Below are 26,427 nucleotides of genomic sequence, written 5' to 3' on the forward strand. Positions count from 1 at the left end.
GCTGCGTTTCTTGTCATAGGTTTCCGAACTTTATCAAGGGTTTTCTTTTGAGCAATGCCCCTTGTATTAGCGTGAACGAATAACCTGGAAATGAATCGAACTAGTTGTAATAGAATTTGGCTATGTGCACAGTGTCGGAAAGCAAGCTGGCGGCGATGTGGCCAGGCCGAATACACCAGAGCTGGAACGAGTGCTTCTTTGCAGTTGCTTCTAAATTTATTGCAGGCGAATAAACTGATAACTCACTGCAGTAAATGAGAAAACAGCATCTCATGTCGCCTCGCGGCATAACAAGTGTGATGATCAACTTCAGACCTTCCGCGCTGTCATCGTTCCTGCTACCGTTGCCGGCGAACAAACGTACATTAGCGAGAATATTCCTGCTGCTCAAGGCATTAGTAACACTAATGATGGGGCAGAAAACTAAAGTAACCAAATAAAGTTTAAGCGTACATAACTAATTTATTAAAGCACCTGCGTAAACAAAGTACACTCCGCGATTTGAAACGGGAGCAACATATTTAATATATATAAGAAAGTCGCAGTAAGGCCCGGAAGGCGAACCATCGATTGCAGTAACAGATGCGTAAAAAGCTATATGAAGTATGGATAGTAGTAATAGCCGCTGTATAAACTTGCAAACATTCGCTTACTATCTAAATTACCAAGCATGGTGTCAGCGTGTACAGGCAAACATGAACACATCACACTTGATGACCACGGACACTCACTGTCAAAATGATGGCATGAGGAAGTGCGGCAGCAGCAGTGAGCGAAGTGACGTTCGTGCCGTGTATCGCTTGAACGCAAACTCAGTGGCGAGAATGCAGCACGCTCAAACGTATGAGCCCCCGTCGCACCTACAGTCGCCCCCGATGCAGATCGCTTTCAAGATGGGGCGCGCGCAGCCGTGCAATACTGAGCTGCTGCCGTAGAACATACGCCTCCCCCCTCCATACCCTAACTAATTACCTGCCATATTTTGCACGATGCAGAGTTCCTAGTAGTCACAAACACGCATAACCTAATAGAATATAGGGAAATATCCTCACAAAATTCACTTTTTTGTAAAATTCTGTGCAGCTAGAGCAAGACACTGTATTTCTGACATGAAGTCAAACGATACAAAACTGATAAATGGAACAGTGTATAAAAGGTGTCCCGGCTAACTTTAGTCAGAGTTTAAAAATATGCAAATGCCGCATAGTTGGACAGAACCAAAGTAACATTTGCCATTGCTTGGAGATACTCAAATAATTTTTTTCATTCTGTCTAATCAGATAATTGGTCTTGATTAACTAATCAACTTCTCAAATATTATTAGTTTAAAAGTGTCAATGAGAAAATTGTAGAGCAACATGAAAAACTAGTGATATAGCTTTCTGTTGCTCAATACGTGCTGCATAAAAGTGTCTTTCTGAGCATGAAAGAAGCCCATGAATACACACAAAATTGCCGCGTGACTGGCCGCTTGATGCACTTTGCGTTACCTTACAACATTACCTTACCGTTACGAACGTTACAACATTACCTTGGTTCTGTCCAACATTACCTTGTCCGTTTTTAAACTCTGGCTAAAGTTAGCTGGGACACTCTTTATATACTGACAAAACACAAACCATGATCGGAGATAAGCGCACCACACGAGCACATGAAATTTTCCGCTAAGACAAGTAATTTAACGACCACTTAGCAAATTAAATTTTTTTGCCCACAGATTCATGCAAGTGTTAATTAGGATGTTGGTAAAGCTGCAACCGACAATTCAGCGGCACAACACATCTGGTACATAGGGTACACGACCTCGGGCTGCTGGTTACTGGAGCATTCATTACCATTCATACCGAATCAAGCAGGTGGAAAAGCGTTCAGTGAAAGGTGACACACACCCACTGTATTCGTGGCGCAGCCTGTTAATGGATCGCGTTGCTGTCCGTGACGAATCCTTAGATGTGGGCTTGATTCCACTCGGCATCAGGGGAATTTAAAGGATATTTTTTTGTCATTGTGGAGCGTAATACAGCCTGTTACTCAAGTTGGTGTCAAAGACGTTCATTGAAAAGCGACACACACCTTCTTACAAATACCTAGTGGCTTAAGTTCACTCAGCACAAACTGAGTAGCACCTACCCAGTGCTCCAAGTCAGCATCAGTGACCCATGTCGGCCTGAAAGAGGTTTGTTGAAGAGTGTCACGTCTGTACACATTATAGAGTGGTACAATCCCAGTGGCACGTAACTAATTACCCAGGTTGGCATCAATGACATTCAGTGACGAGTGGCACACACCTACTGGCACATACCCAGTGACACAAGTTGGCATAAAAGATAGGTTAATGGAGACCAGCACAGGCCAAGTGGCAAATCAAATCAAATCAGAGTTTATTTCAAATACATTTTGACAGATCATGTTTGCTGGTCAATCTAAGCACATTGTGCTTGTTAGAAGACCAATGTTAGAAGGCACCTACCAAGTACTCCAAGTCAGTGTCAGAGTTCCTTTGAACTGTGATATCTACCTAGTCCCGCACCTCAGTGTGACAGAGGTTCGTTGGAGAGCAGCACATATGTGCACATTGCATACTCAGTGACCCTAAGTATACGACCTCCTTGCAGTAATCCAAGTTGTTCCAATGATTGGTTTCGTACCCTGCTACCTCAGCACAGCAGCTCTATGCACTAACCACAGGAAAACAATTTGATACAATCATATATACAATGAAATCCTCTGTAAAATGCATGAAGTACCCAAAGTATGCCAACGCATTTAAAAAAAGCGTCAAGCAGCACAGCTGCATAGTAATTGCCATTAGGCGCTAGGTAGCTAGCAGAGGTCAGATTTAAACCCAAGCCATTTTTGTGTTAGTGGAGCCCTAACTCGGTTCTCTTCAGATCAAAACATGCGTTGAGGTATGCGCGTGAGGTAGAGGTCTAATATGCATTGCATAATGGCCGGTTCTCTAAAGTCAGCTTTCTGGCAACATAGCAATGTTATGCGGTGAAGTGTATTACTAGTAGAAAAGGCTATTGTTACAGGACAGAGTATGCTTTTCTTTACTATTGACCCCTTTTTGCGAAGCAGTTTGCTCTAGAGAAACAAGCTGGCGCTTTCGGCAATGCACTGCACGTTGCCTCAGCGAAAGCACACGAATACGAAACCATTTCCTCTTTTGCCCTGCTCCTGTGTGACCAGCTGTTGAAGATACAACTGGATTTTTGCTGACGCACTGTGCACCATTCATGCTGCAAAATATGGAGTGGTGGAGTGAGGAAGTGTGCAACAGTTTGCTGAAAAATTGTGACTGGCATATTAAGGAACGGAATGAATCTGCACGCCCACGTCCAGGGACCGCTGCTACATAAGGACTGACTGTGCTGTCAGCTCTTCGTAATGCACGGCTTCCCTAGAGGTTTAAAAAATTCACTCATATGCCAGCGCTGTAGCGCTAACCTCCCAGGAAAGGACTTCAACCCTGGAACGTCAGCGCGAGTGAGTACCGCTCATAATATGGTGACAAAGGGAGTAGCGCTGCTTCTTGCCATATAGCAAATTTCTCACACGTTATCTACACACATCCACCCCAGCTCAGACACAAACTTATGCACATTCTATCGCCAACGTATCAAGTAAGCGAATGGCCACACACTTGAATCAATGCGCCGAAGCATGGTTGATGGTAACTACACTGACAGCACACTAATGTTTGAAGCTGAATGTTTCGTAATGGTCCACACAGTAAGAGAGTGACTAGAGATAATAAGCATTTGCTACAAGCTATTACAACGTGCAGAACATTATGTTACAAGCCTTGTGCCCAGCAAGAACAAATCTATCACAACTGAGCACACCCACGAGCGATCAGGCATGAAATAAACAAACAGACAGTGACCGCCCCGGGAACCTTACTGAGTAAGAAACGTGACAAGCCGCTGCTTAAAAGTATTTGCTAAATAAGTAACCAAGAGCTAAACACAGTGACACTGATTCAATTAATAAGCGGAAAGATATGGTATAGCTTAGAATACATTTTTAGCCCCGCTTTTATTACAAGCACTGTAAATGCTGCTCGCCCCATTTGGACAAAACTGTAATGAGCTCCGAAAGCACTTACATGTCCTTTGAAGCTGTAGCTAAAGCTTCGCATGTCGTCCACCTAGTCACAGTGTACGATATCTGCTGAAACAGAGGGTTTCAGTGCAGCTCCGGCGTCATGTACATCCATTGTAATTACAGAGGCAACGGAGGCAGCTGAGGCAGGCAATGGACGGGTCACGTGATCATAGCAGCGCCCATGAGATCGCCATGAAAAAAGTCAATACACCTGCCGTTTCCAGTTACAGTATGAATGCAGAGATTTCTTATATCTGTACTGGCAACCAGTCAGCTGTTTCTGACGTGGCTGTGAGAATTAGAGCCCTTCTTTCGCCCACCTTGCGTGCCCCATATATGAGACTATGATGGGGCCCAGTACGTGTTCTGTAATTATACACACAGTATGGTCACAGTGCAGGCACCAAAATTTTTAATAACTGTACTGGCAGCCAACTAGAGCTACGTTGCTGTGGCCCAGAAAGAAAAGAGCAAATTCTTTTTCTTCTGTTGTTGTTCACCCCCTAGCTAGGTGAAGCCCCTGAATTTCCACATCCACAGGTTGGCATGTATGCATTTTACACCTCTTGTGGGCTAAATTTTGCTCACATGTATTTTTCTTTTGCAGTTTTATTTACTGCTAAAATATATGTTCACTCTGACTTTGTTAGTTATCCATTCATTCAAATAGAGTTTCTGTGTCAGTTTGCCTTCACGTGAAATACACTGCTCTTACTAGCCCTACAATACCAGTTCTGCGTATCTATACCCCCAGCTAGCCACTGGCCCTGAGTCAAAACATATATTGTGCACTTTCTATTATGTAAAAAGAGTGAGCAACTGATAACATACATATGGCAGCAAATGTTACTCCAATACCCCCATCCCCTTGTGCCTGCACCATTGCTACAAAAACACTTGGTCCTACAACATGCACGTCATTGTAGTGTTGTGAGGCGTGTATCGACTTTGTGCCCCATTACCTAGCAAGAGGCAGCTGATCTTTCAATAAGCAGCTCAAACCATCAGGTCGAAGAAAATTCTTGGGAAGTGGCAGGAAAGATTGGCTGTGTTGTGCCTTTGAAAGCTAAATGCCGAAGGTCATCATTACCAGTCAATGTCTACTGCAGCATGACCGTTTGTCCCAGTGATCTCCAATTACTCTTGTCTTGTGCCAGCTGACCTATCTAGTGCCCGAAAATTTCTTTACCACAGCACCTGGTTTTCTGCTGTCCTCGACTGCACTTCCCTTCTCTTGACACTCATTCTGTAACGCTGATAGACCACTGGTTATGTGACCTATGCATGCCTTTCTTCCTGCTAATGTCAGCTAGAATATCGGCTACCCTCATTTTCTCTTACTTGAACTCGAGGTACTTCCAATCGAACTGTGCTAATTTCGACACCATAGGCAAACGACTATGCTGACAGTTGCTGTAATGACACCCCTACACTTCTGAGATCAAGAAGCATAAGTGCCCAACTACAGTCTCGTCAACATTGATCTTCAACTGCCATTGTGAATAATTGGCCATTCACCACAAAGAAAAAAAAAAATATTGTTTATCCCATTTTCACATACACTGGTAAAGAAAGCAAACAGTAGTATTATCATACTGCAAGGGCTCAGTTTTCAATTAAAGGCTCAGTTTTGACTACAATCTGGCTGACATTGTTGACAGTAAGCTGCAAATTCGAGGAATGTTCAGGACCTTGCATGTCTGGCCGGTACTGGTTTTGTTCTAGCTGAACCTGGATACACTTGTCTACTTTTTTGGTGACATGACGTTCACAGCCACATGTTGGGCAGTTTGGCAGGACTTCATTATATGACCTGTGAAAAAAAAAAGTGGGGGGGGGGGGGGGGGGGAACAGAGCAGGGAAAGACTACTGTTTATAGTAACATCTAGAGCACCTCAACCATCGCATCAGTATTTACATCTCTGAATTGGACACTGCAGACTATTCTGAGATGTGTGAACTGAACATCAATACCAAAGACATTGATAAAAACCCTATACTATGTGCGGATCATTAGCAGCAGTTACTTCAAAGCAAATATCTTTCTTTTGCTATCATTCTGTGGCTGGGTGCTGCCAGGTATGTTTCTTAAGGGAAAAAGCATGTGCTCCCGCACGACAGCTATCTAAACTAGTTGCGGGGGCCTATGTCACCGAAAGTCAACCAGCTCCTTTAGACAGGCGAGAACCTTTGTGGCATCTGAAGGCTTAGGAGCTGTGGTCAGTGGTGGTGCTGTGTTGCATTTCTTTATTGCCTGTGCTGATGGTCGTGGGGAATGTTTGCCGCCAACGAGGCTGAAGTCTGTTGCATGTCTGTTGAGCTGTGCCTTTTCAGTTTGCTGGCTCCCCACAGCTTTGCTTAGACCAACTCCCACTCCACAAGGGATGTGCATGATTTATTGCTAATGGTCATTGTGGGGTAAACGAGCAGAAAAGTAAGCACATTTGCCAAGCTATTGTCATGCTGTTGTCATGCCGCTGTTATCATCACGCTGTCAGCATCACCATCCCCATCACAACGTCGTAATGCTGTCATGCCATCTACCAAAACATGTTGATGATAATTTGTGCCGCCATCATCAGCCACCATTATCAACAGCAGCAGTATACATTTGAAGTATTGCTCTGTGTCCATTTGAGTTCTTCGGTTCTCGTAAGCTATTCGCTTACTTCGACAACCGTCTTCGAACGGTCTAACAAATTTTTTTTAACATTTGCGCCAAGGTGGCTATTGCTTTGTTATACTAGTTCCCCACATTTAGACTAAGCAGTTCAAACAATTACAGTACAAAGAACTTAATGTAGATACAGCAAGTAACTATGTGGTCAGGGGTAAAATTAATAAGGCAAATCATCTTTCCCCAGGTACCAATTATACATTCTATTACACAACATTAACATGCATTATGTCAAAAATGAATACATGAAGCAGCTTCTTAGACTGAGGAAGAGAACCCAAAAGACCTGCAGTATGACTGAAGCCATCAGATCCAAAGAAAGAAGCTAACGCTTCCAGGCCCTTCAGTTGATGCTGACATCACAGCAGCGAACAAGAGATGTGAGAAACGATAATGTGCTCATTATATGATATCAATGAGCAAGGCAAGTAATAAAATGAATGCTAAAAACCAGTGCTTTAACCTTCAGTAAATGAGATATTGTAGTGAAGAGAAACAAGTACCACAGAAAAGTTGCACAGCGAAACAGTACAGTAACCAGCCAACATAATCACACTACTGTAGCATTCACTTTTCTGAACGATCAGTGCACTGCAGAGATGCACTGTAGAGATGGGCATTTTAATAAAGCTGCATTGCTTTGAATGTAAACTGTGCAACTGTGGCAGCGCATTTCTGCAGAAGTATAGCTGAATAGTGCAATTACATCAAAGTTTGTTTACCGTAACCTCCACCAGAACTAATTGGCTCAGCTTTTCGCTCGTTGCCCAACCCTTTAGTATCTGGACAATTACGTCAGGTTAAACCTGCAAAAAAGCTGTCAAAAATGGAGTCATTGAAGAAGACATGCCTGTGACAGCTGAAAGTGAGTCGCTCTCAGTACAAGTTCACCATTCTGTAATCACATAATCCACTGTCATGATTATTAAGGCTATTGAAGTAGCACTTCCACTGATAGTAGTCACAATATCTATAGGCTATCGGTGCTATTTCTCACATCTTGCAAAGCTTACAGTGGATTTCTAGCCTGAAAGCTTCAGTGAGGTAATGCAAGATGCCTGGTACTGTGATTATGACATCAACAAGGTCGCGTGCTGGTCACACTTCCAAAGAATATGAGTGCTTACACATGCAACACCTACATGTTTTTGTTTTCTGCATAAAAGCACTGCATGCCAAGACTAATCAACAGAGGCAATGAATACTGTACCTGTGTGGTCGCTGGTACGTTCTAATATTACGGAACATGCTGCTAACTTCAGATTGGTCCTCATCCGGCTTGCTTTCCCCAGGCTTCTGTGGGTTGTTGACAGCAGAAGATGAGCTAGTCTGGTTTGTGCTGGTCTTTGGCTTTGCTGGCACAGTCACATGTTTCTTGATTTTTCGTCTTCCCTTGTGACGGACATACTGGCAGAAAAATCAGAGGACACCAAAGAGGAATTATGCACATTGGCAACAGCAGAGGGCAAAGCTGTACAAAACTTACCGGTGTTCCGAGATGAAGTGTTGGGTATGGGTTGTCTTCGGTGGGACGTCCATCAACGAAGTGAATTGAGCACACCTGAAAAAGAAAAGCAGTACATATGAACTACACTTCATAAAGAACAGCACAAAGAAACAGACACAACTAGGGAATAGGCATGAATAAGCACTTGACTGCATATACTGTACATAATAAACCTAAAGTGCAAATATCATGGCATGTTGTCTTGATGAGCATAGCAAAGAAAAACAAATCACAGTGATGTATTGACTTTGGATGTATCGCGTATGCATAAAAAAAGAATATTCATTCTTATGAAACCTTCCTTTCTTTAAACAGGAGGTAATGGAGCATATATGTGTCGTTTTCTCTGTGTGGTGTATGTTTTTGCACTGATAAAAAGATGTATAGGAACCACACCAACTTTCCCAGCAACAAGTTCTTAAAGGCAGTTGTTGAGCAGTTACTGCTTTGACACAGACAAGACTCTGTCGAAACGATGGCTCAAGCCCGAAACATTTCTTGTTTGACCAATATTTACACTAACCAGCATCGTTCTAAAAAAATATCACCGCCCAACCACTCCGTACAGATGGTTAACTAGCGAAGTTGAAATGTGCGGCCCTGGTGTTTATCACTGGGTTATTCCCAACGGTTCATTAAACAACGGCTTGGTAGGCTGCCAGATCCTTGGTATAGAGTTGCCGCTTGCGCTCGACTGCATGAGCCTGTTGTTGTGCCTGGGCTGCAGCGATGGCACGGCGTAGACGAGCTCGTTCCCAGTTCTGCTTGCGGCGTTGCTGATCGAAAGCTGCCTGCTCCTTAGAAGTACATATGATGCATGGCCTACCCATTTTGGAGCGGGAAAGAAACTGCTGTGTGCGTGCTCAGCTGCGACAGAGAGCACCATCACCCTTGGCGCAGCCAATCCTGCAGCTCTTTTTCTTTTATTTTTTCGTGCATGTGCATGTGGTTGCAGCAGAGGAGTTTTCGGAGTACAGGTGATAGATGGACGGATGAATCGGCTAGACATACACAGCTTCACTGTAAAAATACATTCGCACACAAGTGTCACTCCAATGGCGGTGGTGCTCTGCAGTTTACCAAGAGAAGAAACTAATAAAACTTCTTGGGCAAGTTGGTTAATATGTTGGCCATTGTAGCGCAAAGGAACACGGACAATGAAGAGGACAGGATACCACAGGCAGAGCGGCAAATTTCAGCATACCAGAGTGCATTCGGTGCAACAGCTCCTCATTGCTTGGCGCACATCATCTAGCTGATGCGATACGCATTTCTCGATGACGACAAGAATCAACTTTGCACATCATGTAACATAGCGAAAGCTGTGCTCATCACTACAGACAGGTGATGATCAAAGGCTGGGTGCGCAATTTGACAGCATAGTTACCCTTAGACATAAGAAATATTCTGATGTCTTTCTATGGCAGGTTAACTTGATGAACACCAATGATTTAAATATCACCTCTTTCACATGTTTCAAGATGGCAGCATTCAATCTGAGAGAGGAGGTGAAAAAGAATGTAGTCATGGTAAAACTGATCCATCACAGTGACTTCAGATCACCACTGCCCTAAATGTGGCAAGTTGCAGTCCTTTGCTTTGGAAATAAGAAAAGATGTCACAGCTTCTAACGATGATGTGTCATCCTTGGCAAAGAGAAGGAAGCACTGCCACTTATCTGACATAGCAAGGCTGCATTTGCACAGCAGACCATGCAGACCATTACCTATTGCAACCAAGAAAGTTTTGAGTGCCACTACCAAGAAGCTCCAGGTGGTACAGTCAATAGTCAGGCTGTGCACAAGTTAAGTATAAGTTCATGATGGCTTTGCTTCTGTCCACTTGCCCTTCAATCCCCCAAGAGTTGCTGGCTGCTGCTTATAAACAAGTCACTACCCTGACTTATGGCATCTCAGCATTACTGAGAGGGCCATTGACAAACAACAGCAAAATATTGAAGTCTCTTTGAAGGATGCTATTTTGGAAGCAATGGCCAACATCGTCAAGGACAATATAATCCCAGCATGCAGCAATTTTTAAGCCGCACTGAGTTGGTGATTGAAGCTGAGGGCAATGTCTCCTTTACTATATGCCTGCAGCGTGAGCCGAGAAGCTGGTTCCTACCCCTCTCCTCTGTACTCTTCCCCACCCGAGTTAACCCGGGTCGGCTACGAGCGCTAGCTGCGGTGGCCGTTGCAAACCTAAATCTCGTAGCCCTGCTTCTGAGATTTTAGCGGCGTATGTTGCGATCCCGGAGTCAGGACCCACGGTCTCTCGTCAAGCCATTGGTCGAGCGCGCGCCAGCCTAGTAAATTCAAATTCAAATTCAAATTCTTTATTTCTGCCTTGTACAAATACAGACAGCGGAGGTGCAGAAAAAGCTGTCAGAAACAGCTTGACAAAGCCGCAGCCCCCCTTCGCTTGGCAGTGGCTTCACAGCAAGGCTTTTAAAACAAAGGTAATTGCAGTCTAATAACACTTATACATAATGAACAAATACAAAAGAAAACATAACAAAATTATACAATATTTAGACAATATTCACCACAAAGAAGAACAGAAGCTACATGGTAACATACATAGTACGCAAAGCACTGTTTGACGCACTAAAAAGATCAAAATTATTATGTACATAAGTATTTAAGAGGGAAGGAAGAGTGAATTGTAGGCGTTCTCTACCGGAATTTATTCGAGGGGTTGGCACTACCCAATTTTCCGTATGTCTTGTCTTGTAGGTCACTTCTCGGGTACGTAAATCAGCAAGGTAACGTATGTGATTTACATTTCTCCGTGTTTCCAGTTTAAACCGAACACTTAAGCGGTATTTGTACAAGTTGTGGATCTTCAGCACACTACTTTGCAGAAAGAGATCTGCGCTCGGTGAGCCCCAGGGGACATTGTGAACATGACGAAGGAACTTCTTCTGCAAAATGTAGATGTGCTGAAGACAGCTAATTGTGGCTGTGCCCCATACTAAATGGCAATAGTTTAAATAGGAGTAAAAAAGTGAATTGTAGAGGAGTAATTTTACTTGCCTTGGAAGAGCGTATCTGAGCCGGCCTACGATCCCAGTTATTTGAGCCAGTTTTGTTGTGATATGGTCCACGTGATTTTCCCAAGACATACAGGAGGAGAAAACTACTCCGAGACATTTAAATTGCTCAACCACATTTATACGTCGTGAATTCAGCCTAATCTCGAGGGGCGAGGGAAATGGCTTATTTTTAGGGCGGAATATGACAGCTTGCGTCTTCTTTTCATTTATACGCATGCACTTGGATTCAGACCATTTTTGTAATTCGTTCATAGTGTCATTGCATTCTCGAACAAGAAGATCTAAATCATTTCCAGCAAGAAAGATGCTAGTGTCGTCAGCGTAGATAACAAATTTAGCAGTGGAGTTAATGTTGGAGATATCATTAAGGTACATATTAAATAGTAACGGTCCCAATATACTGCCCTATGGGACGCCAGAAGTAACAGATTTTAATTCAGATTTCATATTGTCTATGCAGACAGCCTGTTTTCTATGGGATAAATTTGATTTAAGAAGCGTTTGAGCCTGTCCCCGAAAACCATAACACTCTAAGTTATTTAGCAGTATGGTGTGGTTCACTAAGTCGAATGCCTTCGAGAAGTCCACGAAGACACCAATAACGAAGGCTTTCTTTTCAAACTGTGTTAAGATGTATTCCTTTTGTTCAAGTAGCGCTAATTCGGCAGATTTATTTTTACAAAACCCAAATTGATTCGGTGACAGAAGGTCATGCTTACTTATAAAATTCAACAACCTAGTATATAGAACTTTCTCAAAAGCTTTTGAGAAGATTGGGAGTATAGATTCGTCACTTCCTCCACAAAAGGAAGTGAGTCGGCTGCGAGCGTCGTCGTCTCCGCGACTACCCTGAACTACGGGAACCTCCGCTCCAATGGGAAGACTAGCGACGCGGCAGGCATCTAGTAAAGGAGGCATTGCTGAGGGTCGCTGTATTAAATAATAATATTAATAATTATAATTATAAATATTACAATATATATATATATATTTATAAATATGAATAATAAGTAGGGCGGTGAGTTCCGAGGATGAGTCAGTCTTCTCAGCCCTCAGTGAAATAAAAGATGCAATTAAAGCGATAAGAGAGACAGTAGAAACGACCAACTTTAAAGTGGACAAATTGTGGAAATGGAGGCTAACGGCGGAGAAAAGACTTAGGAAAATTGAGACGCGAGGAGATGACGACGATGAGTATCTGCCATCGGAGGCGGATAGTATAAAATCCATTCCTGGATTGTCGGGGGCCATCACAAAGAGGAAAGTAGTGGGTAATAGAAAGGCAGCCTCATCTAATAACAATGGACAGTAATCATGGATCTAACGTGTGGCAATGGAATTGTCGCGAGCTCCAACACAAAAAAGCAGCACTGCAACAGGTGATCAGGTCATCTGAGGCCAGGCCAAAAGTAATTATGCTGCAGGAAACCTTAGCGGACGAAATTAGGCTTACTGGGTACAAAGTTATATGTAGAGACAAAAAAACGGGCAGGGGGTTGGCGACCCTCATTGACAAAAAGTTGCCATACATTGAGCATGATATTCATCTTAGACTTTCCAGGTTTGAATTTATTCTAGTTGAGATAATACTTAAAAGGAACAGAGGTAAGACGCAAAGCATTTTCTGTTTGAATATTTACAGCAGTCTTAACGACATGAGACAGAGGTTTAGAGCACTCTTCCGCAAGGTGCTTTCGGTTGCCAAAAACTCCCCGCTCATTATTGGAGGGGACTTTAATGCTCCCTATCACACATGGGGATACACTTGGAACACAAAGAAGGGAGAGGAGCTATGGAGTCTTGCCATGGATCTGGGGTTATGCTTGATTACTGATCCGGCGTATCCCACCAATTGTGGCACGTCCACAAGCAGGGATTCTGCACCATATCTTACTTTTGTAAACAACTCAAGAGGAGCTAATTGGGAAAATTCAAACACGGATCTCGGGAGCGATCATTATATCATACACATAACCATACGCATACCGAGACAGGAAACTAGAATCTTCAAATTCACTGATTGGGATCAGTTCAGAAAAATCAGGCCGAACAGAAGGAAAGTGGGGCCTTTAGATGCTGAGCAGGATCCCCTTCAGACATGGGTCATCCAGCTCAGAGAGGACGTCAAAGAGGCCACTAAAGAAATCAGGACAGAGGAAAATATTGAGGCTATGGACAGCAGGCTGGCGCATCTGAATGAGGCCAAACAGTCTATATTACAGAAATGGAAAACGCAGAGACTTAACAGAAGGCTAAGGAAAAAAATAGCGCAATTAAACAGAGAAATTGATGATCACTCGAAGACCCTCGTGAAGCAACAGTGGGATGAGATCTGTAACTCGGCTGATGGTAGACTCAAACATGGAGGTAGCTGGAACCTCCTCAAGCACTTGCTCAACGAGAATGAAACAACGACAAGCAAGAGAACAGTTATATCTAAGTTGGTTCATCAGGAAAGCCAACATAAAACACAGGAGGATATCATGGATAGTCTCACAGCCAAATATCTCCCACTTAAACAACCAAACGAAGAAGACGAGAGCCCAGAATATACGGGAGGCATATGTGAAGAACTTGACTGGGACTTCACTGAGAGTGAAGTGAGGGCGGCTCTTCACAGTCTTAATAGTAGATCGGTGGCTGGACCTGACGGAATAACTCACAAGATATTAAGAAATCTGGATGATGAATCAATTTCTTATCTAACTGAACATTTCAATGAATGTTGGAGAAAAGGGGTATACTCAGAGGAATGGAGGGTGGCCAATACTGTCCTCATACCAAAGCCAGGAAAACAACTCACTCTGGACAACCTCCGTCCCATTTCCTTAATGTCTTGTCTAGGCAAAGCTATGGAACATGTCATCCTAAATCGACTCACTAAATATGTTGAGCAGAACGACATCCTCCCATTCAACTTAATCGGCTTTCGTCCCGGGCTGTCAACTCAGGATGCTATGCTGCTGATCAAACACCAACTTATACAGGCCAGCCCAGCGCATACGAAAGCTCTTTTGGGATTGGATGTGGAAAAAGCTTTTGATCGTATAAAGCATAAGGCAATACTTGGCATCCTCTCGGAGATGGGGTTAGGTAAAAGACTTTTTAACATGATTAAGGACTTTCTTAGAAATAGAGGCACTCTACAAGGGGCTGTGCTCTCACCCATGCTGTTTAATTTAGCAATGTCCAAGGTTGCAAGAAATCTCGAGAAAATTGAGGGTATACATTATGTGGTATATGCCGACGGCATAACCATATGGAGTGCCAAGGGTAATGTAGGACAGACAGAGACCAGATTACAGGAAAGTTTATATGTTGTAGAGAACACACTGAAAGACATGGGGTTGAAATGCTCGGCAGCCAAATCAGAACTCTTGGTCATTAAACATCGCAGAAAAGGTCGCAAACCAAGAGGTTACATTCCGGAAGATGAGCCAAGAGTGCGCTTATACACTCATGAAGGATCCGCAGACAGGCTAGTTGAAACAATCAAGGTTCTTGGGTATCACATAGACTTCACTTCACTTATGTGGCTGGATTATTCAAATCGAAGCAGGCAGAACTTAACAAACTTGATGTGATGCTCAGGAAGCTCGTTAAAGTAGCCCTAGGGATACCCAGTAACACTGCAACTGACAAACTCATTAGTCTAGAGGTGCACAACACAATGGAAGAAATCACAGAGGCCCAACAGCTAGCGCAACACGAAAGATTGACAAAATCACGAGCTGGCAGGAACATATTACAGGCAATAGGTGCAGAACTGAATACATCAAGGAGCCTTATAGAGGCTGAAGTAGAATTAAGGACTGACGTTAGGAACAAGATCAGAACCAACCCTCTCCCCAGAAACATGCATCCAGAATATGATGTCGAAAGGAGAAAGGCAAGAGCTAAAGCCCTCTTGCAGGAAATAGAACAGCAGAACCAATTGGCAGCTATAGTTGATGCAGCCTGGGTGAAAGGTAAAGAAGCATATACGGCCATTGTCTCAAATTATCAAGGGAAGGTTCAAGATGCTATCACTATTTTTACCAAGGACCCCATGGTGGCGGAACAAGTGGCAATTGCTCTAGCCATCAGGAGTAATAAGTGGGCCTGCACTTACAGTGATTCGAAATCCGCTATAAAGTATTTTGATAAAGGCTACGTAGCTGGTGTTGCAGCTAAACTTTTTGAAAACATTGGGATTATGAAAACTGAAATCCGATGGTTTCCTGCACATATGGGGAAAGTGGAAGAGACTCGGATAAACCTCAATGAGGTTGCTCATGACTTGGCACGAGGACTTGCTAACTGTGACAGGCACAACCGAGCCGTTCACCATCAAGCCAGGGAATCTAGAGATCATTTAATAACATACAATGACATTACCAAACACTACTATTTAGGACGCAGGCAATTCCCATTGCCACATTCAAAACTGAACAGGGCTCAGGCAGTCTCACTGCGCTTATTGCAAACAGGTACATATCCCACACCGTACACCATTAATAAAATATATCCAGAGAGGGAGATTAAGATGGACTACAACGACTGTAATGGCATCATTGGAATCAGACATATGCTGGCGGGGTGTCCTGCCACTCTCCCCAACCTCGTTGAAGAATGGACACAGTGGGAGAAAAGGATTCAAAGCCCATTGTTTCAGGACCAACTAAGGGCCGTCCAGAGGGCCCATGATGTCGCTGAAAGGCTTGGCCTGACAGTGCCAACGTGGGAGTGGCCCGCCTTGGCTTAAGACGTCAAGCCTCCGGACCTCATTACAATAAATGTTTTCACACACACACACACTAACAACAATGAAACAAACAGCACACAATTTTGAGCAAATATAAATTTTCTCTGAAATACTGCATTGTTTTTCGAAAGACATCATTGCAATGTTGCAAAATAGTTTGTTTACTTGCCAACAACACAGTCCTGGCATTCTTTGGGAATGAATCACAGAAAATTAAAATTTCACTGAGCCTATGCAGAAAATGCGGCCACTGCTGCAGCCTTTCGTGAAATTTTACTCAAGATGAAATAAACATTCATTCATTCATTCAACATGGCTTGAATCACACTCACACAACTCTATTTGAAATTTTGGCAGAAAATTGCATAGATTATATAGCATTGTTCTTATCTCAGTGACGAAAAGCACACAGCTGTTCTGCCAGAACGTATCAATACACAGCATATTTAAAGTTTTAGTCATCACTGCAAGAGCAGCAGCTTGGTTAAAGAACGAATTAATGATTATATTATTTTTATTTCCTTTTCAATAGGAGAAGGTGAGACTAAAAGTGATGAGAATGGCTTGACAAAGGTCCCTGCCCCTTTTGTTTTGGCATGCATAGCAGATGGCATAGTGCACAACTTATGTTCTATACATTTAGTTGTAATAGACTACCCGTGATAAACATAACCAAAATACTGGCACTTTCCAATTACATTGCAAATACTTATATAAATTCAGAGATTGCCTCATATGAGATAGCACAAATACAGGGGAAACATATAAATCACTTAAACAGAAGCGATAAATACAACTGAATTTCACTGTTAGAGAAATGAAAGAGGTCAAATGATTCTTTATGCAAGCTACTTATTAATTGTAGAAAGGTATAGAATAAAAACTGAAGTAGTTAGCTCACGGAGTTGGTACTTTCCATAACTCTTTATTCCTGGTAAGTGTTATACTTTCATTTATATGCAGTTTGGGGAGTTGTGTTATGACTAGCTGTGTCATTCTGCTTGATAGATGATCCACAGCACAGTAATATTCTGTTATTATATAACTGTTGCCAGGATAAATATTATGCTGCATAAACAACTGACTAGAGGGTTCATTACAATGTACATTAGCTATACATTGCATGGCCTTTTTTGAAACAGATGCACCTAAGCCATATTAGGGATACCCGTTCTACCCCAAAAAGGTGACTGCACTGAAGCAGTCAGAGCAATGAACACACTGACTTCCATATGCTCACAACAACACCCACTCAAATGGGTCATGTTGAGCGACTTTCAAGCGTCTTGACTGAGCACTAATTCCACAAGCATGAACAAAAATGGTCATGCTCTTGTATATGAAGTATGAAAGATATGTACAAAGGCAATAGACGTGCAACACGAAATTTTGTTTAAGTGGATTCCTAGTCACTGTGGCAGCCCATCTCATCTGATACCTCTCTCACATAGCGATGCACACAACAATTTACTTGAATTTTCAGTCTAGCTGGTATGAAAACTGTGGTCGAAACTTCGTTTTATTTCCGATTGACCTACTATTGGAGTAACAATTACACATTCTCTCGGAACAGTAATATGCAGATTACGCAGCTAAACAAAGTGTTTTTTACAAAATATGAGACGAACCAAAAGTGCAGTGTGTGCTTGCTCAAACTCAGAAGCAGCTAACGGGCACCTCTTGTAGCACTTCAGTATTCATGCTCAGAATAGAAAGAAATGCTGCCACTCTCACAGGGAAAAATTTGGGGGCTATATCAAACAATTGAACTGCAAGAGCATGCAGTTAGCACCTTAAACAATTTTTTCGTAAGTGACAAGAATTATAGATATTTACTAGAGCATAGTAATTATGTTCTGTGGCTATGCCCTGCAGTTTAATGTTTTTGCAATGTGCCCCTTATTAGCTCGTATAGTAGAGGTTGATCATATTTAGGCTTTACGAAAATTTTAAAAATTGCCTGCTGCAGATAAAATTCTAGCCCTCTAGGTGGGTTATTCAGAGAAGCAGACATTACCTGCATGAGAAATCAAAATACATATTCATCTAATTACAGTATTCACTAATCAACTTAATTCATTTGTTTACAGCACATATGCCAATTTATAAATTGTAGCCAATGAGTCTGCAAGGTGTATCCACCTGGAATGATTTTCCAGAATGACACCACTTTGGAGATATGCACCATCAAGCTCGCCATAAAAATGCACTGTTGTTCTACTTACTTTCTGCATTTTTACTTTTATGCACTGTAGTACAAGAGTAACTGGAATTCCCATGTATTTCCTTCCGCACTTTGGGGAACAATATCTCGAAACTGGTGTCATCCTGGAGATTCATTTCAAGTGGATACATCTTGCAATCTCAAATTGATAAGTTAATCAGTTAATTTTAGTTATTTAGCTGAATATGTGTTCCAATTTCTCGTGCTAATTATGTCTGCCTCAACAAATAATCCAGCTCAAGGACAAGAATTATGTATCGGCCACAGGCGATTTCTAAAACTTCTGTAAAACTGAAATATGATCACCCCATACATTGTGTGGTAGGGTGTGCTCTCTCGAAATACAAATGATATACAAGTGACTGTTCTATATTCTTAAACAACATTACCTGCTGTGCAAATCCCATGCTGTGACATACCATGCGTCAATTTGAAGTTTATGTGAACTTTGCATTAGTGCTTTTGGACTTTTATTTACCATTTATGTTCATATTGTATCTCTTTCTTGTGTCTGTTTCAGCCAGCCTATCTCTGTTACGTGCTGTCCCTGCCTTGGTTTTTCTCTAGTTTTTTTTTTTTTGTTTTAGCTGGCCAATTTTTTATAAGTAGTGCTTGCCTAAGAGAGGGAGAGAGAAAAGGATGCATAAAAAGGCAGGGAGGTTAACCAGAGGTAGTTCTGGTTGGCTACCCAGCTCGGGGGAGGGTAAAGGGGGATAAAAAGAGAAAGAGAGTGGAAGGGGGAGATAGAGGGACGAGCATGAACAAACCACGTACACTATAGAGCGGTGGGGGGGGGGGGGCGTTCTTAAGGTCTATCATAGACGGCAGGAAATTTAATAACGTGAGTAAGGCCTTCAGCACGGATGTTCTTTGGGAGCACTGACCTAAAGCTTTGAGTTCTGATAGTGGATGATTGTCCAACTGGTCCAGTACTAGGCACATCACTTGTCTCTGGGCACTATATTGCGGGCAGACACAGATAATATGTGCAAGCGTCTCATCGCTCTTGTATGTGTCGCACGTGGGCATGTTGGCCATTCCAATAAGGAAAGCATATGAGTTTGTAAATGCAATGCCTAGCCACAGACGGTACAGCATGGTCTGTTCATGTCATCGTAACTCAAGCAGTAGGTGCATCCATATGTCCGGAGACAATGAATGCAAACGACACATGGTGAAAACATTCGAGAGCCACAGGGGCAAAGTACATTCATGGGGCAACAATTGCAGCCAAGCCGCAGCGTCTGTTCCCGAAACCGGAATCAAGACACGTTGGCCACTTTCATGTGCAGATCGGGCAGCTTCGTCGGCGTGATCATTCCCGCTGAAGCTGCAATGTCCTGGAAGCCATTGAAAGATTAGGTTCTGTTCCTTGTCATGGCTGCAATGATATATGTGTCAAATTTCTGAGGCCGGTTGTTCATTGGGCCCGTGGTGCATTGGGCTCTGTATACACTGAAGTCACTGAAGGCCTTGGAGTCACTAAAGACTATCCATTGTTGCAGTGGTTCCTGATTAATAAAATCAAGTGCAGCACAGAGTGCCGCAAGTTCTGCACCTGTCGAGTTGGTAAATGAAGTCATTACCCTAATTTCTTCATATTTTTCCGGGATGATGACTGCAGCAGCAGAGTTGTTGAGTTTTACTGAACTATCTGTGTAGACAAGTTGCCGGAATCTGTGTACGTTGTGAATTTGTTCCACAGTTGCTTGTTTCAAAGCTTGCAGCGGCGCTCCAGCTTTCTTTCTGATTCCTGGAATTGTCAATTGCACTTGCGACTGGTGCAGACATCGCAATGGGTACGATAATCTTGCAGCAGGCGTAAATTTTGATGGCAAGTAGGACTGATGTCTTACAACACTTTTGGCAAAAGTTGAATGTGGCCTCTTTGCTGGCAAGCAAGCAAGATGGTGTGAGGGAATCCAAGTCAGGTGTCGGGTGTGTGCTCTCAGGACATCTGTATCTATATAGACTGTCAAAGGAGTGTCTCCGGCAATGGCCCCTGTCGCAATTGATAACGTAGTTTTGGGGAAACCGAGACAAGTTCTGAGTGCGTGTGCTTGCACACTCTGAAGTTTGCGTATATTTGCAGTGCAAGTATTTCCTAGTACAGGTAAGCTGTACCGCAGGAAGCCCAAAAACAGTGCTTTATATAGTTGCAATGTTGATGTACTGTTGTGCCCCAGGACTTCCTGCCGAGAAACGTAAGAAGGTCCACAACGGCGGCCTAATGCTTTGTCATGTACGAGACGTGAGGGCTCCAAGACAAGTCTCTATCAATGACGATGCCAAGAAATCAGTGCGTTCTTCTGTATCATACAGTTTGGTCATCAATCCACAAAGCATACAGGGCCATCGCTTTGCAAGTAAAAGCAACGAGTGCATATTTCTTGGGTGAAAGCCCCAGGCCTTGCCTTCTTAGGTATGTTGACACGGCTGTTGAAGACTTCTGAAGTTGTGTGCAGACTTGTACACGTGTCACTCCTGAAGCCCTTATGCAGATGTCGTCTGCAAATATGGAGAGCTGAATGGTTTGCGGTAATGAATCGGCAAGACCAACGAGCACCAAGTTAAACAGGGTAGGGCTGAGTACTCCACCTTGTGGTGGACCACGACTGGTATAGCTAGATGGCATTGGTCCATCTTCAGTCAAAATAAAGAAAGATCTTCCATTCAAATAGCTGCGTATCCAGTGAAAGGTGTGGCCACCAATCCCTACAGCTTCTAAGGTGTCCAGAATTCCATGGTGGTCTACATTGTCGTACGCACCTTTAACATCAAGGAATAAGGCTGCAGTGATTCGTTCCAGATGTTTCTGGTGCTGTACATATGTTACAAGGTTAATAACGCTATCTATTGATGAGCGTCCGCGTCGAAAACCAGCCATTACCTCTGGATAGACATAAACTTGCAAGCACCATTCTAACCGTGTAAGGATCATTCTCTCCATTACTTTGCCGACACAGCTGGCCAGTGCTATTGGACGGTAAGATGACAATTCCAATGGAGATTTGCCAGGCTTGAGGAGTGGAACAAGGTGACTGGATTTCCACGTGGTAGGGACCAAGCCACCACACCATGGTGCGTTTTACAGGTCAAGAAGTGCATCTCCGGCCTCTTGATCAAGGTTTACAAGCACAGCACAGAGCATGTGATGCCATCGAGTGCTAGTGAGGAAGATCACCTGCACCCAGCAAGTGCGGCCTCCAGTACTTCGATGGAGCAAGGGGGGACAATAGGAATAGGTGCACAAGGTGAGTAGGTGAACGCCGAAAACGCGATCCTTGCGCAGTAGTCTTCGGCTACGTCGACTTCTCGGCGTCCTGGATGGAGGGCTAGAGATTTAAATGGACGGCGCTGTTGAGGAGCTGTTCAAAGTCTGTGGACTGTTTTCCAGACAACTGACAGAGCTTTACATAGATCGAGAGACTCACAAAATGATTTCCAGCGCTGATGTTGCAGTACAGCAAGGTGACGCTGAATTTTCTTTTGAATGCGTCTGGCCTCTCTAAGGCCATAAACCAATTTAGTTCGTATGTACCGTCGCTCCGCTCGCCGGCAGATTGCACGGAGGCTCTGTATTCCTGTATAAAATTCTGTGTATTTTTCCAATGGCCGAAACGAATGCATAGCATGCTGCATAGCCTTGGCGATATGAATTTCTAGTGTGGACAAAAAGCCTTCGTGGCATGAGTCTTCTATCAGTGATTCAACCCGGGCCGATCTATTGTTTGTTTAGAATTTGATAGAACGGATTTGGTTAGACCTTTTTTCTTCAGGTAGGTAGGAATGTGGTCGCTTCCGTGGGTTTCTATATCTGCAAACCAATGGATGCAGCGAGTAGGTGAAACAAAACCTAAGTCTAAACAACTACTGTACGTCCGGCCGCACAGAAATGTGGGACTGCCATCGTTTCAACAGCAAAGTTCATGGTTGCAGCCACAGGGAATGAGGTTTCTTCCTTTGGAATTTACCTTGATGCTTCCCCAAAGTGAATAATGTACATTAAAGTCACCAACAACAATTCATGGACCAGGAGTTGCATCTACAATGCCACTCAGTCTCTGCCTGTCGAAACGACTTGATGGAGAAAGGTAAGCATTCACTATAGTAAATGCAAGTTTTTGTTTTTCACGGTCAAACAGATATACTGATCACTGTCATGTGGCTGCAAAGGATAAACAACGTAAGTCAGTTCACACCGTATGTAGATGATCACCTTGCTAATGTCATTACAAGTCAATGACGCATAAGGTTCATAGCCCGAGATCCGGACGGGTTTCTGTAGGTTCGGTTCACAGACGACAATAATGGGGAATCGATTGGCAAAACCTTAATGGCAAAAATTACCAATACGGGATTTCAGTACACGGGCATTCCATTGCATAATAGACGCTTCCTTGACTTGTCTGAAGAACGGCTGACGCGGTAGAGCCATTGTGCTTGTTACTCGAGGCTTGCAAGAGCTGGATCCAGACCGTTCAGCACATGCAGTGCACCCTGAACAGATGGTGTTTGCATGTCATTTATCAGCATGCAAATGACTGTCATTAGAAACTTGATTGTAGCGATTACTTGCTTGTTTTGACCTCGCACGCAATCTGTGCCGCCATTGTGCGTCGGTAGTCCCCCATCGATCTTTTTTCTGCTGGAGGACTTAATGTAGGAAGTGCAAGCCAGGCGTTTGCAGTAGACGTATTCACTGCGTCACCAGACACCGTGTTGTTAGTGTGGGTGAGCACCTTGGGAGCAGTTCTAGTAGATCTAGCAGATTCTAGTAGATTTAGTAGACGAAGATCGTCTGTAGTGGGCACAACACCGTCGCACTTTGGCAGCGGCCTCTCTGTGCGTTGAGTTGTCCCTCACCGTTTGTTTTAGGACTTTCAGCTCTGTCTTGTGTCTCGGGCAGTCTTTTGGCGGTGCTTCATGGGGACCAGAGCAATTGGCACACTTGAAATTCAAGAGCTGTTTGATTTTCTTCCAGACCATCTCTGACCTATGCAGACCCTCACCCCAAGATGTTTATGTAAATATATTTGTGTTTTGCCACCTTCAGCTTAGATGTCGGTTTATTATGGTATGCTTTCCATTTGCTAAGAACCTTGAGATCTTTTGTTTTCACAAAATGTGCACACAATTCATTCTTGCACCTTATTATCATTTGTAACATTTCACAATTCACCCATGATTTGCTGCATGCCCTTGTGCAGCTTCCATACCTTTTTTAATGAAAATTACTTTGATATAATTTATTAAAAGTATCTATAAAATTGTTATACACCACATCACAGTCACTTCATTCATAAGTCTACTGCTTGATGGAGCTGTGGAAATGCTCAAGTTGTGTTGGTATCACCACTTGGAACAAAATTTTTCTTTAGTTTTTCTTATGTACAGCACTCATTTCATGCTAACATGAACATATCAAAGTGATCAGCAATGTAAGTGATGACACCTCCATATGACATCTTCCATGAAAGTGTAATCTCAGAAAATTTGCTTTTGTGTATGCTACAGGCTGCATTGTGTATGCTTTCATAGCTTCATGGTGTCTCTGAAATATATTTCTTACATTGAATTACATACATACACATACTGGGTGTGCAAGGTATTTGACAGCGCAGCTCGGATCGCTGCAGATGATAACATTTTCATTCTATTTCCTTATGCATGCAATTCATCTTGGTCAGCCCCTGTGTCACATATATGCAAGGGTAGCAGCTTACAGTCTCACAGAGGAAATGGAAATGCTTGCAGTACTGTGGTCACTTTAGGTGCCAACCACAGTGACTTTCTGAATGCAGCCGTGAAGCCTCCTGATTTCACAGTAAGAAGAGAACTCACGGCTCCTTACGAGAAAGTGTCATCTTTGTCAAATAAGGCAAAGTGCTTTTATAGTGATCAGACGTTATTGAGATGGTTGAGTTTCTCCAGCAGGTGGAGGCCTTCGTGAGTGATGACTCTGAGAAATCAATGATACTGTTTTCAAAGCAACTCTGTGTGAAACTACTGTGAAGGGTCATGCAGCGTCATTTTCAAAGGAAGACTAGCAAACAACCGCACAATACTAGACTCGCCAAAGGCAGCTACTGTGGAAGCATGACCGGCATCAATAACTACTACCTGGCCAGAGTATACACATCTTCGAAGGCACGTTATGTCAGATACTGAGGCTTTTATTCAGTGATTTTATCATACAGTATTTGAAAGCATCAGTGAAATAAACAATACAAGTTTGAAGCAGGTATATGTAATTCTGTCTAAATGATCGTTACTTTTTCTGAAGTCATTAAGTTTTCCTATACCCCACGTATTTGATGTTAGATACTTGACCCATAAAAGTTGATGTGAAATAGCACTCGATCGCTTTATGTTAAAAACATGAATTATCAATGGCCTCGAATCACCACAGGACACGCTCACAAAATCGAAAGTCCGTATAAACCACTGCTGTACTGAAAATGTGCGCACGGCATGCTCTGGCCACGCGCCCTTGGTTAGGCTACCCCAGAACGTACCCTTGACGATGTGCGAGGATCGAAGTTCTTTCTCTGAAGGTTCTCAATCCAGCACTTCCGGATCGACTTGTTGCGTTCCCCTTGCGGGAACGAGTGCATAGAAAATGGTCTCAAGCACGGGCAATCCTCATGCAGCAGAGGCGGGTGAAGTTTGCAGACAGACTGTTTCCAAACCTTGATGTCCCCGTCACAATTTCTGCAGCAGACGACAGCGCATCTTTTCCCTACATACGTCGACATCGCGCAGTGGGAACACGTCCTACTGGAGCCACAAATGACAAACAGAAGGGTGGACTGTGGCCGCGGTTTCCATTTATGTACGCAGCTGAGGACCAAATGGTGTGTACTTCGTGTGCAAGCTGTACACGCAGACTTTTGCCCGCATTTTTCTAGGCAGCCGTAGCCCCTCCTACGGCACACAGCCCACTGACCAATGCTTGCTCATTTCTTTCTCTATGGCCTGCTGCGTTCTCAGGTGGTCTAGTCAATCACCGCTGGCGTCCTCCAGCGGTGATTGACTAGACCACCTGAGAACGCAGCAGTAAAGGAGTGTTCCCGAAAATAATGTCAAATTTTGGATGGTGACAAAAGAGGCCATGAAAAAGAAAAGTAAATAATTTCAAACTCACTAGTTTGACATTATTTCATTAGCTGCATTTTAAAGTAGCCGTAACTACAAATCAGCTGCTTATACCTCTGCCTTGAGTCACTTAGGGTTCCGCAAAAGCTCATGCGGAATATATGTGTAGCGATAACAGACAACCAACGCTTCTCTTGTTTGAAACTATAGTTTTGTCCTACAACGTCAGCACAGCTTTCGCGCACTTGTTGCAGGCCACAACACCAGGCCTTCGTTCTGATCACACCGTGGTTCCGATACAATAGCGAAACCAACATATGTATAAATCATGCTGCGGCAGGAATTCAAGCTTCACGATTTAAAAATGCGATTCAGATAGCACTTTTGAAATTTTCTCTGCAGGATTTCTCACCGCGACAACTAGTACGACTTAGTATCGAACCCGGAGCTTATATCACGCACGTGCGTGTATACTTTCGCTTGACGCTAAACATGACTGATAGCAGGAACATGACTGTTCGCGCCAGCAATACGATATCGTAAATGTTTGTGTTCTGCAACTTGCTCTTACCAATGTGCCTGGATTGAAGTTATTTCTCTGTAGATTCGCTATCCAGCGCTGTCGGGTGAGCTTGCTTTTCTCTCCTTGAGGAAGTCGGTGCATGGAAAACGGCCTCGCGCACGGGCAGTCTTGATGCAGCAGCGGCGCGTGCATTTCACGCACCGACGTGTTCCACTGCTTAATGTCTCCATCATAGTTCTTGCACACGACTACAGCACAAGTTTTTCTTCTCAATTTCCACACTGTGCACACATGCTTTAGCAAACGGCGTGTGTCAGACGCCACTGGTTACGCTTTCGCTACGGAGCAATGGTACTTACGCTTTCGCGCCCCCGATTTCCAAAGCGCGCGCGCGTGCGTCGGTGGGCCGGTGGCGCCACCTTGGTTATGTTGCACAAACCAGTAGCCACACGCACCATATTGTACTAGAATACGGTTGAGTGGGACGAG

At 43.4% G+C, this 26,427-nt stretch overlaps 1 protein-coding gene across 1 annotated transcript; it reads right to left on the reverse strand.

Annotated features, from left to right (window-relative positions):
• Positions 1–5,636: 5,636 nt before the first annotated feature.
• On the reverse strand, positions 5,637–25,321 carry LOC126537908 (uncharacterized). The gene is made up of 4 exons (XM_050185016.2): positions 24,836–25,321; positions 8,274–8,348; positions 7,998–8,194; positions 5,637–5,923 (listed from the first exon to the last, which is right to left on the reverse strand). Exons 1-4 carry the CDS (start codon positions 25,073–25,075, stop codon positions 5,716–5,718), a joined length of 720 nt encoding a protein of 239 aa, XP_050040973.1. The 5' UTR covers positions 25,076–25,321; the 3' UTR covers positions 5,637–5,715.
• Between the last annotated feature and the right edge of the window lie 1,106 nt (positions 25,322–26,427).

The sequence above is a fragment of the Dermacentor andersoni genome, chromosome 4 (genome assembly GCF_023375885.2).
Source record: "Dermacentor andersoni chromosome 4, qqDerAnde1_hic_scaffold, whole genome shotgun sequence".
NCBI classification, from domain to species: Eukaryota; Metazoa; Arthropoda; class Arachnida; order Ixodida; family Ixodidae; genus Dermacentor; species Dermacentor andersoni.